Raw genomic sequence first — 15434 nt, 5'->3', positions numbered from 1 at the left:
CAAATATAAGTTCCAAAAAGCATTTCAGAGCCATAGTTTTCTTACTTTCCATGTTTTTAACATTGGGCCACCACTGTTTCCACTGGTTAAAGAATTCAAAGCCCACTGGACCAAAGTCCATTTAAAGAAACTATCCAGAAACCGTGCAAAGTAGTGGTTCCTTTTCAGATGGAACATCAGACCTGTAGGGCTTGCTAAAAGACACAGACTTTTAAAATGACAAGGTCTAACATCAGGGTTTCAGGGTTAGATTGGGTTTTAACTCTCTGTCATGAACTAGCTACTTAACCATGGGTTTCTCTGAATCCATTTTCCCATCTATGAAAATGGATCTGAATATCTGCCTTGAAGGATTATTAAAACCATATTGGATATGAAAGGGCTAAGTGTCTGGTACATAGCTAGGAGTTCAAGAAATGCTCCTTCTTCTTCCCTGAATCTTCCCTTCTATGTCATTCACAATACAGGCATTCAAACAAAATACAAAAAGAGCTCCTTTCCATTTGACTGGGGATTTATCTTCACATATCATTAAGTCCTGCTCCTGTTTTCATATTTTTACACCAACTTTATACTATATAATAAGGCCTATGGGTTTTGTGGGCACCCCAATCACTTTTATTTTTTATTTATTTTTTTATTTTTTTGCAGTACTCGGACCTCTCACTGTTGCGGCCTCTCCCGTTGCGGAGCACAGGCTCCGGACGCGCAGGCTCAGCGGCCGCGGCTCACGGGCCCAGCCGCTCCGCGGCATGTGGGATCTTCCCGGACCGGGGCACGAACCCAAGTCCCCTGCATCGGCAGGCGGACTCTCAACCACTGCGCCACCAGGGAAGCCCCCTAATCACTTTTAAATGAAGAGCTCAAATACTTGTTCAAGGTTAATTATAAATGTAAAAGCATATTCAATCTTTTTTTAGTAACACTGAAAAGGAATGCAAAAAAGCTTTTTGGGAACATATTTAAAACAGAAAAATAAATTGTTTTTGAAGCTGTTGGGGGTAGGAGTTTATTAGTTAATTTATTTATTTTTACTGTGTTGCATCTTCGTTTCTGTGCGAGGGCTCTCTCTAGTTGTGGCAAGCGGGGGCCACTCTTCATCGCGGTGCGCAGGCCTCTCACTATCGCGGCCTCTCCCGTTGCGGAGCACAGGCTCCAGATGCGCAGGCTCCGTAGTTGTGGCTCACGGGCCCAGCCGCAGCACATGGGATCCTCCCAGACCAGGGCTTGAACCCGCGTCCCCTGCATTAGCAGGCAGACTCTCAACCACTGCGCCACCAGGGAAGCCCAGAAAAATAAATTGTTGAAAAGAAGCTCCCTACCAGACAAATCTCTTTGTTCCTTTGCAGCAAAGGGCTCTTATCACAAACCTAGTTTACAGAGTCCCTGCCTTAGCTAAAACACTTCTGAAACTCCCCTGTGGTGTTTTTCTCAGAAGCTTACTGAATTCTGGTTGCAGTGTCTTTATTTATAGAGTGTACCAAAGAACTCAGTGCTCAAAGAGATTAAATCTGAAACTGCGAAAGGCACCATATTAGAAAGACCAAAACTTACTGAGTATAGATTTAAAATATAAACTCAATCCCTGACTTACCTTGTGCTGATTGACACTCCATATTCTTATGATGGAGTCTCGACCTGCCGTGAAAAGTCTGTTTAGTGCTGGGTCCAGCTGCAGGGCATTGACCCCATTTCGGTTGTACTTCTCCACTTCATCTCGAATAACATAGGAAACCTGACAAATATGTCAAGATTGGCTGTTTATGAAGTTACAAAACATGTGATAATAAAATGTAGCCTTCTAGTGGCCAATCTGAAATTCAAAACCCCATGTTTTCTAATATAAAACTTATTTCCCAATCCTATAAAAACTTTATTTTACTCTATAGAGACTGAAGGGCTGAGGAGAGAAGAGTGACATTAATAATAGCCTAGACCAAGATAAGCAAGTTTGAGGCTAAACCACTGCAAATATCTCCTAACTGGACTTTCTCTCCTACCCTTGTTTGTCTTTAATCCATTTCCCACAAAGCAGCTGGATAAATCTTTAAAATATGAATAGAAATATCTTTTAAAAATGTAAATAGGAATATCGCTCCCTGTTCAAAAACCCCTCTGGCTGCTTACTCCACTAGACTCAGGATTGGATCTAGACTCCTCAAGCGCCTCTCCTGCTCCTCATCCTTGCTCACTGCTCCCACTCCTTGCACACACTGTGCCTCCAGAAGGCCACATGTGCTAGCCCCTCTGTCTAGAAGCTCTTCCTCCCACTCTGTCTGGCTAAGCTCTTCCTCCCACTTTGTCTGGCTAACTCCTACTGCAGTCTCTAGATTGCTGTTGAAATGATGCTTTCTCAAAAAGACCTTCTCTGACCTGCTAAGCAAAATGAGGTTTTGCCCTCCAATAACACACTAAAATTTCTTTCAGAGAACTTTTCCCTACTCTGTTATGGTTGGTAACCTCTGTCTGCTCCATGAGAAAACTCAAGAGAATAAACCAAAAGCAATTACAATTAAGAAAAACTCAACAAGCTGGCTGGCAGCCAAAAGCAAAACTTTTCTATTCTAATGAAATAACCAGTTAAGATATAATAGGAGGAAGGGGACCCTATTTACAATAGCAACAAAAATAAATATCTAGAAATTCATTTTGCAAAGAAGATACATAATCAACAGAACAAGGTACATAAAAGAAAACTTGAATAAAGGAGACATACCATATTAGTACAGGAAGTACTACAGGAAGTGGTACAGGAAGGTAGTACAGGAAGAGTCAAAATAAACAATTTTTTCCTAACTTTGTGATTTTAACCCAACTGTGGTCAGAGTCTCACTGGATTTCTTTCTAGAAGTTGACAAAATACATACCAATAGTACAATATTTTGAGGGGACTACCCAGTCACTTTTTTAAATGAAAGGATATTCTTTAAAGAACTTAAAAGGTATTATAAAGCTACCAGAATTACAAAGGAGGACCACAATAGGAATATATAAAAGGATCAATGAAATAAAACAAAATTCAGAAACATATTTTCCCATTATACATTTTTTATTTTGATATAAACAGATTTTGAAACAATGAGGGCATGATAAATTATTTTATAACCACCTTTATTACATATTTTTTTATGCAACACTTCTCTACATGCATTACAAAATGGCTATTACATCCATTTTCTTCTTTTTCCCATTATACATTTTTTGTTTTGATATAAACAGATTTTGAAACAATGAGGGCATGATAAATTATTTAATAAATTATCTAGGAACATCTAGTGATTCTATTGCAAAAAATAATATCCTCTCTCCAAATCTTAAACCAAAATGAATTTTCATATGGACTAAAGATTGAAATTTAATAACCGAATCATGAAAATACTTGCAAGTATTTACATAGTCTCTACATAGAGAAGGCTCTGGTAACGTGACAAGACCACAATCTTTGCAAAAGAAAAGGCAAGCTGATCTGACCAAACACAAGCCAAAACTTTCTATACATACACAAATGTTCACAGCAGCATTATTCACAATAGCCAAAAAATGGAAACAACTCAAATGTCCATCAACTGAAAAATCCACAGACAGTAGATTAATGGTTTCCAGAGGCTTGGGGAAGAGGAGAATGGGGAATGACTACTATGGTGTACAGGATTTCTTTTGGGGGGTGATGAAGATGTTCTGGAATTAGGTGGTCAATGCACTTTGCAAATATATTAAGAATCACTGAGTTGTATACTTTAGAAAGGTAAATGTATGTGAATTTTATCTCACTAAAGCTGTTATTTAAAACAAAGCAAGCTTCTGAATGTCAAAAAAATAACATGAGCAAGGTTACAAGGCCAACACCTAACTGGGGAAAAAATGAATACAAAATACAAAAGTTTACTCTTGACAACATACAAAGATTCCTTAGATAACAATAAGAAAAAGTCAACCTCTCCAACAGAAAGAGGAACAGAGATCACGAAGAGGAAATTTTTTTAAAAGAAAAGAAAATGGCCAACAAACACATAAATAACAAAAGATGTGAAAAGGGCCAGGGTTGTATACACAAAGACAAGGATGTTTTAACCCGGCCTTTCAGTGCAAGTAACTGTAACTGAAATCTACTTAAACAAGCTTAACTTTTTTAAAAATGGAGAATTTAAGATGATAATTTAACAAAGATATCTAACAGAGCTCAAGGGCAGGAAATTCAATCATGACTCATAAGAGACATTTTAAAAATAAAATCATGGCACTTCCCTACAGAAGCTTTTCACTGCATTTAAAGTCAAGTCCAAATTCCTCACATGCTTTGGTTCTACCCTGCAAACTCACACTCACCTCAAACTAACTTCCCCTATGCTCTTTGACGACAGTCGCACTAAACTCCTTCCTGTTCCTCAAACACATCAAGTTCTTTCCCATCCTAGGGCCTTCAGATTTACTTTTCCCTGTGCCAAGAAGATTGCTCACCTCTCCTCCAATCCCCACAAGAATACTATTCTCCCAGCTTTCACCTTGGCTGACTCACCCTCACGCTCACCCTCCAGGTCTTAGCAGAAAAATAATCTCCTCTAAAAGGCCTTCCATGATCTCCTTCCCCTATCACCTCCCCTACTCCATTTCTTCTACAGTTCTTACCACGCTGCATATTTATCTTTTTTGCTATATCTTCTCCATTAGAATAAAAGCTGTAAGAGGGCAAGGAACTTGTCTGCCTTGTTCCTCCTACCACAGTATCCTTATTAGAGTATCTGGCATATAAAAGACATATATTTTTTGCATGAATCAGGTACTGAAAAACCATGAGGAAACAAGTTGGCGTCAATGTTAGTTTCAGTCTCTCTTAATGCCTCTTCCTCTGGGGCTTCAAGGCTCCTTATCAGCTTTTCTCAGTACATTTCCTATTTAACAAAGATGAGGTAGCATATATGAATCTTGATTTTCAAATTTCTGGGAGATGATCTGATTGGCCCAGTGGGAAAGGGTCAGAGAATAACAACATGATTGTCAGTCCTCATTCCAGGTGGCAAGGAATTCTTAGCAAAACAAGTTTGGACCAACCTCTTTAAGGGCATCTATTACAGATGTGTGATTAAAAACAGCAAATAACTAGAAGTATCCTACCTAGCTGGGTAAATTTTGGCACACACATCTATAAAAGAGAATAGTATTTAATCATTAAAAATGTTGGTGTAAATCTAGACTGATTAATATGGGAAGAAACCCAGGGTATATTTAAGTGAAGTATGCATGGTCTAACACAGTAGTGTATAATAATCATTACTGTGAAACTGTTGCATAATATTAAATATACATATATTTAAAAATAAACACACAAGTTTAGAAGGATATACATGTATAAAACTACCAGTAGTTATTCCTGAGTGATGGAATTATGGTGACTGTCACTCATTCATGCCTTTTTAATACAGTATAAATGTTTTTTAATAGGCATATATTACTTAGTTTTTTGAATTTATAATTTAATTCTTATCCAACTAATTCTTGCCTGTATTCAGAAAATCAAATAGTACTGAAAGACAATAATGAAAAACCATCTCCCTACTGTCTGGTTAAGACTCCCCATACCCGGTCTTAATCCTTAGAGGTAATTAATTTCAACTCTTGGTTGTTTCTATTAGAAACATTTCTCGAAATATTGTGCTTATCCTTATCCATTTTAGACATCGCCTATGTACTCAAGCTATGGTAGATTAGGATGTAGCTCTGAAACTTCCCTCAGTAATTCTTCCCTCTACTCTTCTGATATCGATAGATCTATCTCTGTTTTTGGTTGATTAAATAATCAGTGCTACACTGTTGGACTGTAATTGCTATCTACTGACTAGCCAAGTACTACATTATGAATACATTTCCTTCCTCAGAGAGCTCTTCATTTTCCCTAGAGTTCTTTCTTTCCTTCAATGGCTCCCTCTATTTTAACTTGGATTTTCTTGAATTACTGCAGCATATTAGATAGTCCAGCAAGAAACCAACTCCAACCCCCACTTTCCCACAAGGCTTCCCCCTCAGAATCCCCCACATTCTCACTCTAATCTGGGCTGGCTGCCCTCTCGGTCTGCTGGCACAGTTGTCACGTTCGGTGCTTCCCTTTACTGCTTTTCTGGGTTAGAGCCATCGTTTCCTGAATTCCAATGTCTCTTTTCCTTGTTCACTTCCCAGTTTGGCAGAAATACATCCCCAGGATCTTAAGAAACTAACATAGAAGAAGGTACACGGGAGGTGACTTAGCCCTTGCATGTCTGAAAAGGTCACTACCTTTACATTTGATTTGGCAGGATAAAGAAGTCCATGTAGAAAAAAACCTCAGCTTTTGAAAGCACTACTCTAACTTCCTCTAGCATCCAGTGCTGCCACTGAATTCAATGCCAATTCTGTTTCACTCAACTTTAAGGTGATCCCATTTTCATTCTCTCCCGTACCACCACCTATACAGCCCAAGATTTTAGGATCTTCTCTTTTTACTTGGTGGGGTATTTTTGGGGGGGGTTCTTTATCATGATAATTTTTGGTCATTTTATCATTAACTTTGCTGTGCACTTTGAAGGCCCTTTCAATCTAGAAACTTTCAGCTCTGGGAAATCTTACATCAATTCATTAATAACTATCTCTGTTTTCTTTGCTCCTTCTTGAATTCTCATCAGTCAGATGTTGGAACTTTCAAACTGATCCTTCATCTTTTATGCATTCTATACTATCTATCTCTGTCTTTTTGCTTACTTTCGTAAGACTTCCTTTACTATTTCATAACTCTGCTATTAATTTTTTTTTGGTAAATTTTAGTATGCTGGACAAAATAGGAACAATAACTTCAATAAGAAAATGGCTAGGTCAATTATGGTCCATCCATTCTATGTAGTCATTAAAGAATAAATTACATACAATGATATATTCCAAGACATATCACATTAAAAACTTGTTAAAGAAAAAAAAAAACCGGCTGTAGACAGAAGAAAAATAGGATTCAAGTCTTTCAGCAAATACTGATTAAGCATCCACCAGTTGCCAGGCTCTATTCTAAATGCTGAGGATACAGTAGTCAGCACAGAAGCCCTCCTGGAGCTTTCATTCTAGTGGGGGACAGACAGTAAGTGAAGTTTTTTTTTCTCAAGATATAGGCAAACTTTGCAGGCAGAAGAGATGGAAGTAAAAGAAAAAGAAGAGTAGAAGGTGCTGGACACAGAAGCAATAAATGAGTGAACAAAGTCCTGGAAAAACTTCATTTAGGCAAAGTCAAGAGTACAGGCAAAGGCAGAGAAGATGAGGACTCATTTCTGCCTTGATTTGCTTAAAAAAAAAAGGGGGGGGGGGAGGAAGAGAAGGTACTATAAGGACTCCGCAAGGGATGGGAAGCCAGAAGCCAGACCTTCAGTAGGAAGTATGCATTTGGAAGAGACAATTAAAGGGACTCTGACAGGGAGAAAAATGACAGGGTATTCCCCCAGCAGCAATATCCAGTTAGGTTACGCTAGGAAAGCCTGCTCCCAAGCTCATTCAGGTTGGTGGCTGAATTCAGCTCCCTGTAGCTGTAGGCCCGAGGGCACTGTTTCCTTGCTGGCTTTTAGCCAGCGCTTCATCCGTGCTCCTGGAGGCTGCCTGCAATCCTCACGCTTTCTATGTGCCTTCTCCTGCAACAGGAGGGCCCCCCTCATGCCTCACATTTTTCTAACTTCGTCCTCCAGCAGAGAAAGTTCTCTGCTTTTTAAGGGCTCACATGATTAGATTGGGCCCACTGGGATAATCCAGGATAATCCTCCTATTTTAAGGTCTGTAACATTAATTACATCTGTAAAATCCTTTTTATCATGTAACCATAACATATGCATAAATTCCAGGGATTAGGGCATGGACATTTGGTAGTGGGGGGGGCAGGCATTCTGCCTACCACAGTAACAATTTTTTGTATGAAAACAAATATGGATATATTACAAAATGAGTACAAAATCACAATCTTTTTAAGAAAAGAAAGGAGACTTAAAGCATTTCAGGGTCACAAAGAGGACACTCTGGGCTATTCCCCCAGGCTTCCCTGAGGTGTGCATTAACTCATTTCCCTTGGATGTCTTAATCACAGCATGTCCCAAACCGAGCTCCTGACAGTCCTCTCCAAATGAGGTTTTCCTGTCTTCCTCATTGATGACGTTAATGGCAACTCCATTCTTCCAGTTGCTCAGGCCCAAAACCTTAGTGCCAGCCTTACTTCAACTTCTCTCATTTCACATCCTGTCAGCAAGTTTTGTCATCCAGAATTCAACCAACTTTCACCACCTTGGGTGGAGCCACTATCACATAGCACCTGGATTTCTTAAATAGCTACTGGTCTCTCTGCTCTGCCCTTGCTCACCTGCAGTCAGGTGATCCTGAGAAAACCCATTTCTTCTGCACAAAATCCACCAAATGCTTCCTACCTCACTCAGGAGTAAAAGCCAAAGCCCTACTATGGCCTGTAGTGCTCTACATGATTTGGCCTGCAGTTACTTCTCTGATTTCAGCTCCTACTCCCTTCCCCTCACTCACTCCATGGCAACTTCAATGGCAACTTTATTATTCCACAAATAGGCCAGGTACATTCCCACCTCAGGACCTTTGTGTTTCATATTCTCACTGGAATGCTCCTCCCCCAAGTAGCAATCTCATTTCTCTTAGATTCTTACTCAAAAGTCAGCTTCTGAGCAAGGCTTTCTCTGACCACCACAAAAAAATTTCACTTTCCCTCCTCTGCTGCTTATCATTAATCATTTTTTGACATTTAAAGGTTATTTCCCCCCCAACATCGTATTATGAAAAATTTAGAGAACATAAACGTTGCAAGAATTACACAGAAAACATCCATATATCCATATGGATATATTCTACAATGAACATTTTCTATCCATTTGAACATACCCATCTATTTGATCCATATCATTTTTCAATGGCTTTCAAATTAAGTTGCACATCATTAATAATATCTCCTCCTAAGTACTTCAGCATGTATATCATTGACCAGAGTTCATTATTTATTTACGGCTCCTTTTTCAAAGGTAAGATTTACATTCAGTGAAATGTACACATCTTAAGTATACATAGATACGTGTGACAAATTAATACACCTGTGTAATACAAAATTCTACCAAGACATATACATCACCACCCTAGAAAGTTCCCTCATCCTCTTCCCAACCTCTACACCCCACCCCCAGACAATCTAGAACTGACCCTTTTCACCATAGATTACTTTTGCCTGTTCTGTAACACCGTATAAAGGGAACCACACAGCTCTTTTGTGTAAGGCTACTTCTAGCTCTCAGGCTACATCAGGCTAAATTTGGCCATGAAAAATTGGCCAAATATGAATAATTCTTACATGTGTTTTTCCTGTTCAATCTCGTGGACCATGACTTTCTGCTTGTACCTATGTTTCGAGAGTGCTGATTTTAAAAAGTATTCTTAAAAGCAGTCTTGAATAAAAATAGGAAACTTTCTAGCCTGACTTCTCTTAGTCAGGGGTTAGTGAAAAACTTCTACAGAGGTTAGTAAAAAACCACCCAAGGGCCAAATCCAGGCCAAAGTCTGTTTTGTAAACAAAGTTTTAATGGAACACAGCCACACCTATTCATTTGGATATTGTCCTATTGGTGGTTCCACGTTATAATGGCAGAGTTGAGTGGTTACCAAACAGGAGAATGGCCTGCAAAGCCTAAAATATTAACACCTAGCCCTTTAGAGAAAAAGTTTACTAATCCCTGTTCTACTGGATATCATATTGGCACCAAATTTTTTATTACCCATCCTATAGAAAAAGTAACTCACCTTAGACATATGGCTAATTTATAAGGGTCTTTCCTTGAGAAACCAGGATTTGGCATCATCCTACTGCTACCCTAAGAAAGTCTTGAAGATTAAACAACCCAGAATTGGGGCTCAGAATGAGGAGTAAAGACCACGCTGAGCTTTGACTAGGTCTAGAATAACTAAATATTTGGCAGGGAAAGGGGATTAGTACTGGTAGAATAGACATTTGTTGGTTGCCTCTATATTCCCCACTGCTCCCCAATATCTTCCTCAAGGCAAGCAAATGCCAGAAGAAATTGTGTAGGGACTATTTAAGAGACTGTGACCATGCATAGTATGGGGAAAGGATTTGAGGTCTAGAAAAGGTGCAGCCACCATGCCACCAAGAGGGAAGACCTAGATCTAGGAGCTTGGGAATAGGAGAGGACAACTTGGAGGCAGCCCAATGGTAAAGGTGACTTTACATCACTCCTCAGGGTAGAGAGTCACAGTGAATCTGCTGGTTCAAGATTTGCATGAAGCTAGCACCACCTCTTGAGTTACCATTTATATGAGCCAATACATATGTTTATTGTGTGAACCTGGTTATGTTAGATTTGGGGTCATTTCCAACCAAAAGAATCATCTTGTTATGAAAGACCAAGTATTTACATTCTTGAACTAACACTGAGTACTAGGGCATGGTTATTGCTCCTAAAACAGGAACACTAGTGACTTTTGTCCAACCTCATTTCAAGAGTTCTGAAGCAAGTAAGGAAAAGAGGCCACAGCTGAAGGAAAGATGGAGACAGACAGCCAACCAACAGACCCAGGTTGTTGGAAAATCGTAACATTAAAGGGATTGCCAGGGACTGAAAAGACTTGCTTTGATATCCTGATTACCAGGAGAGAGCTGCATCATATATCTAAATTCACACATTTGTCTGATCATGTTTTGGACAATCACAAATCCACCCCTCTTCCTCATATTCACCTCCAGTCTCCTTAAAAGTTGAAGATGGTAGGACATGTGCTCATTCTTCATTATGTCTATAATTAATAAGTAGTATGCTTGGACCCTTCACCACTGGTTATTTATCAATATTATAAGTCTCAACGGTTCTTTCTGGCCTTCTATTTGATAACGGAGCTCAGGGCTACTGCCTCTTGGTACAAGAAACAGAGAGCCAAGAGGCAACATAAATTTCTGTAGCCATATATATTTTTTCCAAAATGGAAAGATTTTTTTTTAATTTATAAGAGCAAAGAATGTTGTAAAAAGTTAAAAAATATAAAGGTTCATATATTTTAAAGTAAAAGATATTCTGTTTCCCACCTTACCAATATCCACATAATGTAATACTGCAGAGATAACCACTGTTGATATCCTTCCAGACTTTGAAAATGCCTTATTTCCTTTGTGGAAATGGGACCATGCTATGTTGATTTCCTATTTTGACTTCTGGACACCTTTCCTTTTTAATAATATAAATCTAGCTTATCTTTTAATTGCAAACTAATCTACTCTATGAATGTACCTAACTTATCTGACAACTGACTACTGATAAACATTTAGATTTTTGTTTTTCACAATGACAGCATTCCTATAATAAACACCCTTGCATAATGAGAGAAAGATATATGCATATGTACTTTTGTAAAACAATTTTTTAGACAAGGAATTGCTGGGTCAAAGGAAATGTGTATTTAAAAATCTGACAAACAGGAAGACATGAAACAGTGAATACCATGACTCCACTTAGAGTAAAAAAATCACCTAAGTCAGGTACACACACACGAAGAAGTATAGAACATTAGTTTTCAACCAGCAACAATTGTGCCCTCCAGGGGACATTTGAAAATGTCTAGAGTCAATTTTCGTTGTCACAGCTGGGAAGGTGCCAGTGTCTAGTGGGAAGGCAGGATGATGGAAAACAACAGTCCTCCCACAATTAAGAATTATCCAGCCCAAGATGTCAATAGGGCTCTCAGTGAATAACCCTTAGCTAGGATTATATCTCACAGTCTTCAAAGCAGTTTTCTTTGAAGAGTGGAAGACAATTATCATTTACACTTTTGTTTGTGGGTTTTTTTTTTTTGCAGTGAACATTCACTAGTTTAAAAAACACTTCCATAAACAAAGGTTCTCCCTTGTGTTGAGATAAAATCAATCTCTGCGGCTTCTCATACTGGTTCTACACCTTAAAGACAAATTCTGAAAGCAGCTAACAAGACTCATTGAATCTTCTCTTCAGCAGACTGATCTTAGATGCTTCTTCTGAATGCTCTTCCTAGGAAATAGCTTCAAGTCACTTCACCAATCTGATTGCTATACCTATTAAGAACAAGGTGCTAAGTGCCGATTCCCAAACTCTAGTTTTGTACTCTGATCAGTGAAAAGTGAAATGATCATCTTCCTCATTCTGCATACAATGGCTCATATTCAGCTTATTAAAACACTGTTTTTCCACACATGCTGCAGCTAATTTACATTCTCCCCATCCAGTACTTTTATATTGCCTTTTAAGTCTAAATGCAAGAAACTAAGACACTTGATTAACTCTCCTTACTATCCTAAGGAATGTACCTACCACTCTAGTGTCTAGAATACAATCAAGTTACAATTTCGAGTTACATTTTAGTCAGGAACAGACAATCTTACCACCTGACTTGGATGCTGGGGTTACTTAAATCCCATCACTGATGCACTTAAAATTTTATCACCAACAAGATATGCTATTTTAGATTCTTATTAATGTCACTTAATTCAACAAACATCTAGTGAGTGCCTAGGACACTGTACTGATCAATGAGATCAATAAAACAAAGAAGTGAACTGGCCAGAAGACTTTATGGCCTATAGCCATTTCCTCAATGAAGGAATCCCTTGTCCGGACTACCTATTAAACACTCACTGATTTCAACCTGTAGAACTACATATAATGCTGTGTTTTATAAAGAAAGCTTGGGTGTTACTTATTCCTGTACTCTCTCAATTCTTTGCACATTTTGGGGCCTAAACTAAGTGCTCAGTAAATGTTTAATAAGTGCACCGTACTGTCACCACTACATACAACATACCTGCAGGTAAACACCTGTAATAGGGCTTTTACTCCTTAGATCGTTGAAAATAATAGATAGCAATAACGCTTAAACGTACCCAAAACAAAACTGGATTCACGAAGGCATAAAGCACACACGGGCGGGTTAGGTAACTCTTTACCCTTGAATAATACATTAGAGAAACAGAAAGAAGACTCAAGGATGCACTCTGAAGAAGAAATGGTGAGGACGAAATTAAATTCCAAAACAATGAAAATTACAATTCCCCCACTACCACCAGCATACTCCCACGTCATTTCCACTTTGGGTGTCGGGGGAAGCTCCCGCATAAAAGGAGGCAGGGAGCTCCCACATGCAGACCTCTGCTCAAAAACCCTGCAGGGCTCCGGAGCCCCGCCACGCCCCCGCACGGGCCCACTCACTCCGCTGCCCGCCCCGCGGGAAAGCTCCCGCAGGCCTCCGCTCCGACGCCGCTGGGCACAGCGCTTGGGAGACAGGCAAGGGAACGGAGGCAGATGGGCGGGGAACGAGCCCAGCCCGACCACGCAAGCCCAAGCCTACGAAACAGTGGACGACCGGCAACCCCAGGCTCCCAACCGCGCGCCCAAAGGTCCCGGGACGGGGCCCCGGCGGGTCCAGTCTGCCGCCCCCCGCCCCTTCCTCAAGCCGTTACAGCCGCAGCCCCACCCCTAGCCGCCGGCCGCGCCCCGTCCCGCTCGCCCCAAGACGCTACCCCGGCCGCCCGCGGCCCGAGGTATCTGCTCGCTGGAGGTGGGCCCGGGGATGCCAGCCACGCCCGGGAGGTCGAGGAGCCGGGTTCCCCTACCTGCACTTTCCTCCGCCCTGCCGTGTTCTGCCGGTGATGGGCCGCCATCTTGCATGTTGACACTCCTACGTCATTTCCGGAAGTGGCTTGGACCGGGCGGATGTCCCGCCTCTTCCCTTTTGGCCGAGGAATGGTGGAGTTCTCCTCAGGGAGTCTCCGTCGCTGTGGCCGGTAATCCTGTGGTGCGGCAGAAGCACTTAAAAACCGTTGCGTGCATATAATGCTGGCGGAGAGAGAGCCACTTTGAGACCCAAGGGAGCAATCTGTATCCAGCTCTGTGTGGGCCTGGACCCTGGCTTGCGCTGTTCTCCTCAGAGGCCCAAGTAGGCATAAGAAAAGCGCTGAAAGAATTAATGCTGGAGATGGGTGCCTTGGACTCCACTTCCACCCCCTCAAACATTCGTGGGCAGCCAAGGGAACCGGCATATTTGCCATGAAGTACCTAAAAATGGCGGAGAATTATAAACTGGCCTGGAAGGAGGAGAAATAGAAAGGTTTGCAAAGGAGGTGGCCCCATCTTAGCGAGGCACACAGTGTTTGTTTAAATGAGAGATGGGGAATTCCCTGGCGGTCCCGGTTAGGACTCAGCGGCCAAAAAAAAATTGATGTTATAAGAAGGCAAAAAATACATACTAGTTAAAATTGTTTATAGCCAGACTTACCTGGTGATCCAGTGGTTAAGACTTTGAGCTTCCACTGCAGGGGGCATGGTTTTGATCCCCTGTCGGGGGGAAATAAGATGCCGCATGACGCACGGCAAAAAAAAAAAAATGTTGACAGAGACAACTAAATTCCAAATCCTGAAGGAGTTGGGGCTCACTCTAGTATCTGGTTTAAATCATCTCATACTGGGACAGTTAGACCTTTCTGGATGAAGGTTTGACCTGAGGAAATTATCCTTAAACTAATTATAAGTCTTGATGGTCCAAGGCTAATTATTTGGCCAGTTGGTCAAGGACATGGAAAGAGCACGATTGGAGAACTGGTGACAAGGAAGCCTTGGGAAGGGATATGGTGATGGACTTTGCAGAATGAAACTTAAGAATCATATGGATGAAATGAACAGCTTTGTGGATTAAACTCAGCCTCCTTTTCCAGGCTCAGTGATTGCTCAGTGGACTCATGAATGAAATGGTGATGATAACAAGGTTGGAGCTGTGTATGGGATCACCAAGCAACTGCTGAGCGTTCAGGTTGCTAGCAGCAGTGAGCAGTCCTGAGTTGGTGATATGCCTCATGCTCCAGGAGGACCAGCCAACCACTTGGAGGCAAGCGGATTCCATTGGCCCTCCCCATCATCGAGGAAGTGGTAGTTATTTGTCCTCTCTGAAATACACTAAGTTTAAATTTGCTTTCCTTGATTGCTGTGCTCTGTCAGCACCACCATCTGGGAACTTCCTGAATGCTTTATGCACTGTCATTGTGTCTAACACCCTATTGCTTCTGATCAAGAAATTCACTCTGTAATGAAAGAAGCAATGCAATGGGCTGTTGCCCATAGAATTCATTGGTCTAATTGTATAGTCTATCACCAAGAAGCACCTGGTCTTATTGAAGTCTTAGTTATGGTGCTTTCTGGAAAATAACCCTTTTTGATGCTGTTTTATAGGATGCAGTATATGCTTTGAACTAGTGTCCAATATTTGGCACTCTTTCTTCCTGTTCCTGTTATCTATTGCTGTATAACCACCCCAAAACTTAGTCGTTTAAAGCAACTTCAACATTTACTTTGCCTACAAATCTGTAATTTATGCAGGGCTCAGTGGAGACAGCTTATCTCTGT

The 15434-nt window shown here is 40.7% G+C and overlaps 1 protein-coding gene across 2 annotated transcripts in view; it reads right to left on the bottom strand.

The window, feature by feature from the left end:
• WDR48 (WD repeat domain 48) overlaps positions 1–13717 on the bottom strand; it is a 44443-nt gene extending 30726 nt beyond the window's left edge. For both annotated transcript variants that reach the window (XM_007116810.2, XM_007116809.3), the window contains exons 1-2: positions 13652–13717; positions 1595–1735 (exon numbers count right to left, since the gene is read on the bottom strand). In XM_007116810.2, coding sequence (XP_007116872.1) covers positions 1595–1735; positions 13652–13699 — 189 coding nt within the window. In that variant the 5' untranslated portion in view covers positions 13700–13717. The remainder of the gene's footprint in view (positions 1–1594; positions 1736–13651) is intronic.
• Positions 13718–15434: the final 1717 nt, after the last annotated feature.

This window comes from Physeter macrocephalus, chromosome 18 (genome assembly GCF_002837175.3).
Source record: "Physeter macrocephalus isolate SW-GA chromosome 18, ASM283717v5, whole genome shotgun sequence".
Taxonomy (NCBI): Eukaryota; Metazoa; Chordata; class Mammalia; order Artiodactyla; family Physeteridae; genus Physeter; species Physeter macrocephalus.
The sequence above is the reverse complement of the archived record's forward strand: the minus strand, read 5'-3'. Positions and strand labels throughout refer to the sequence as shown.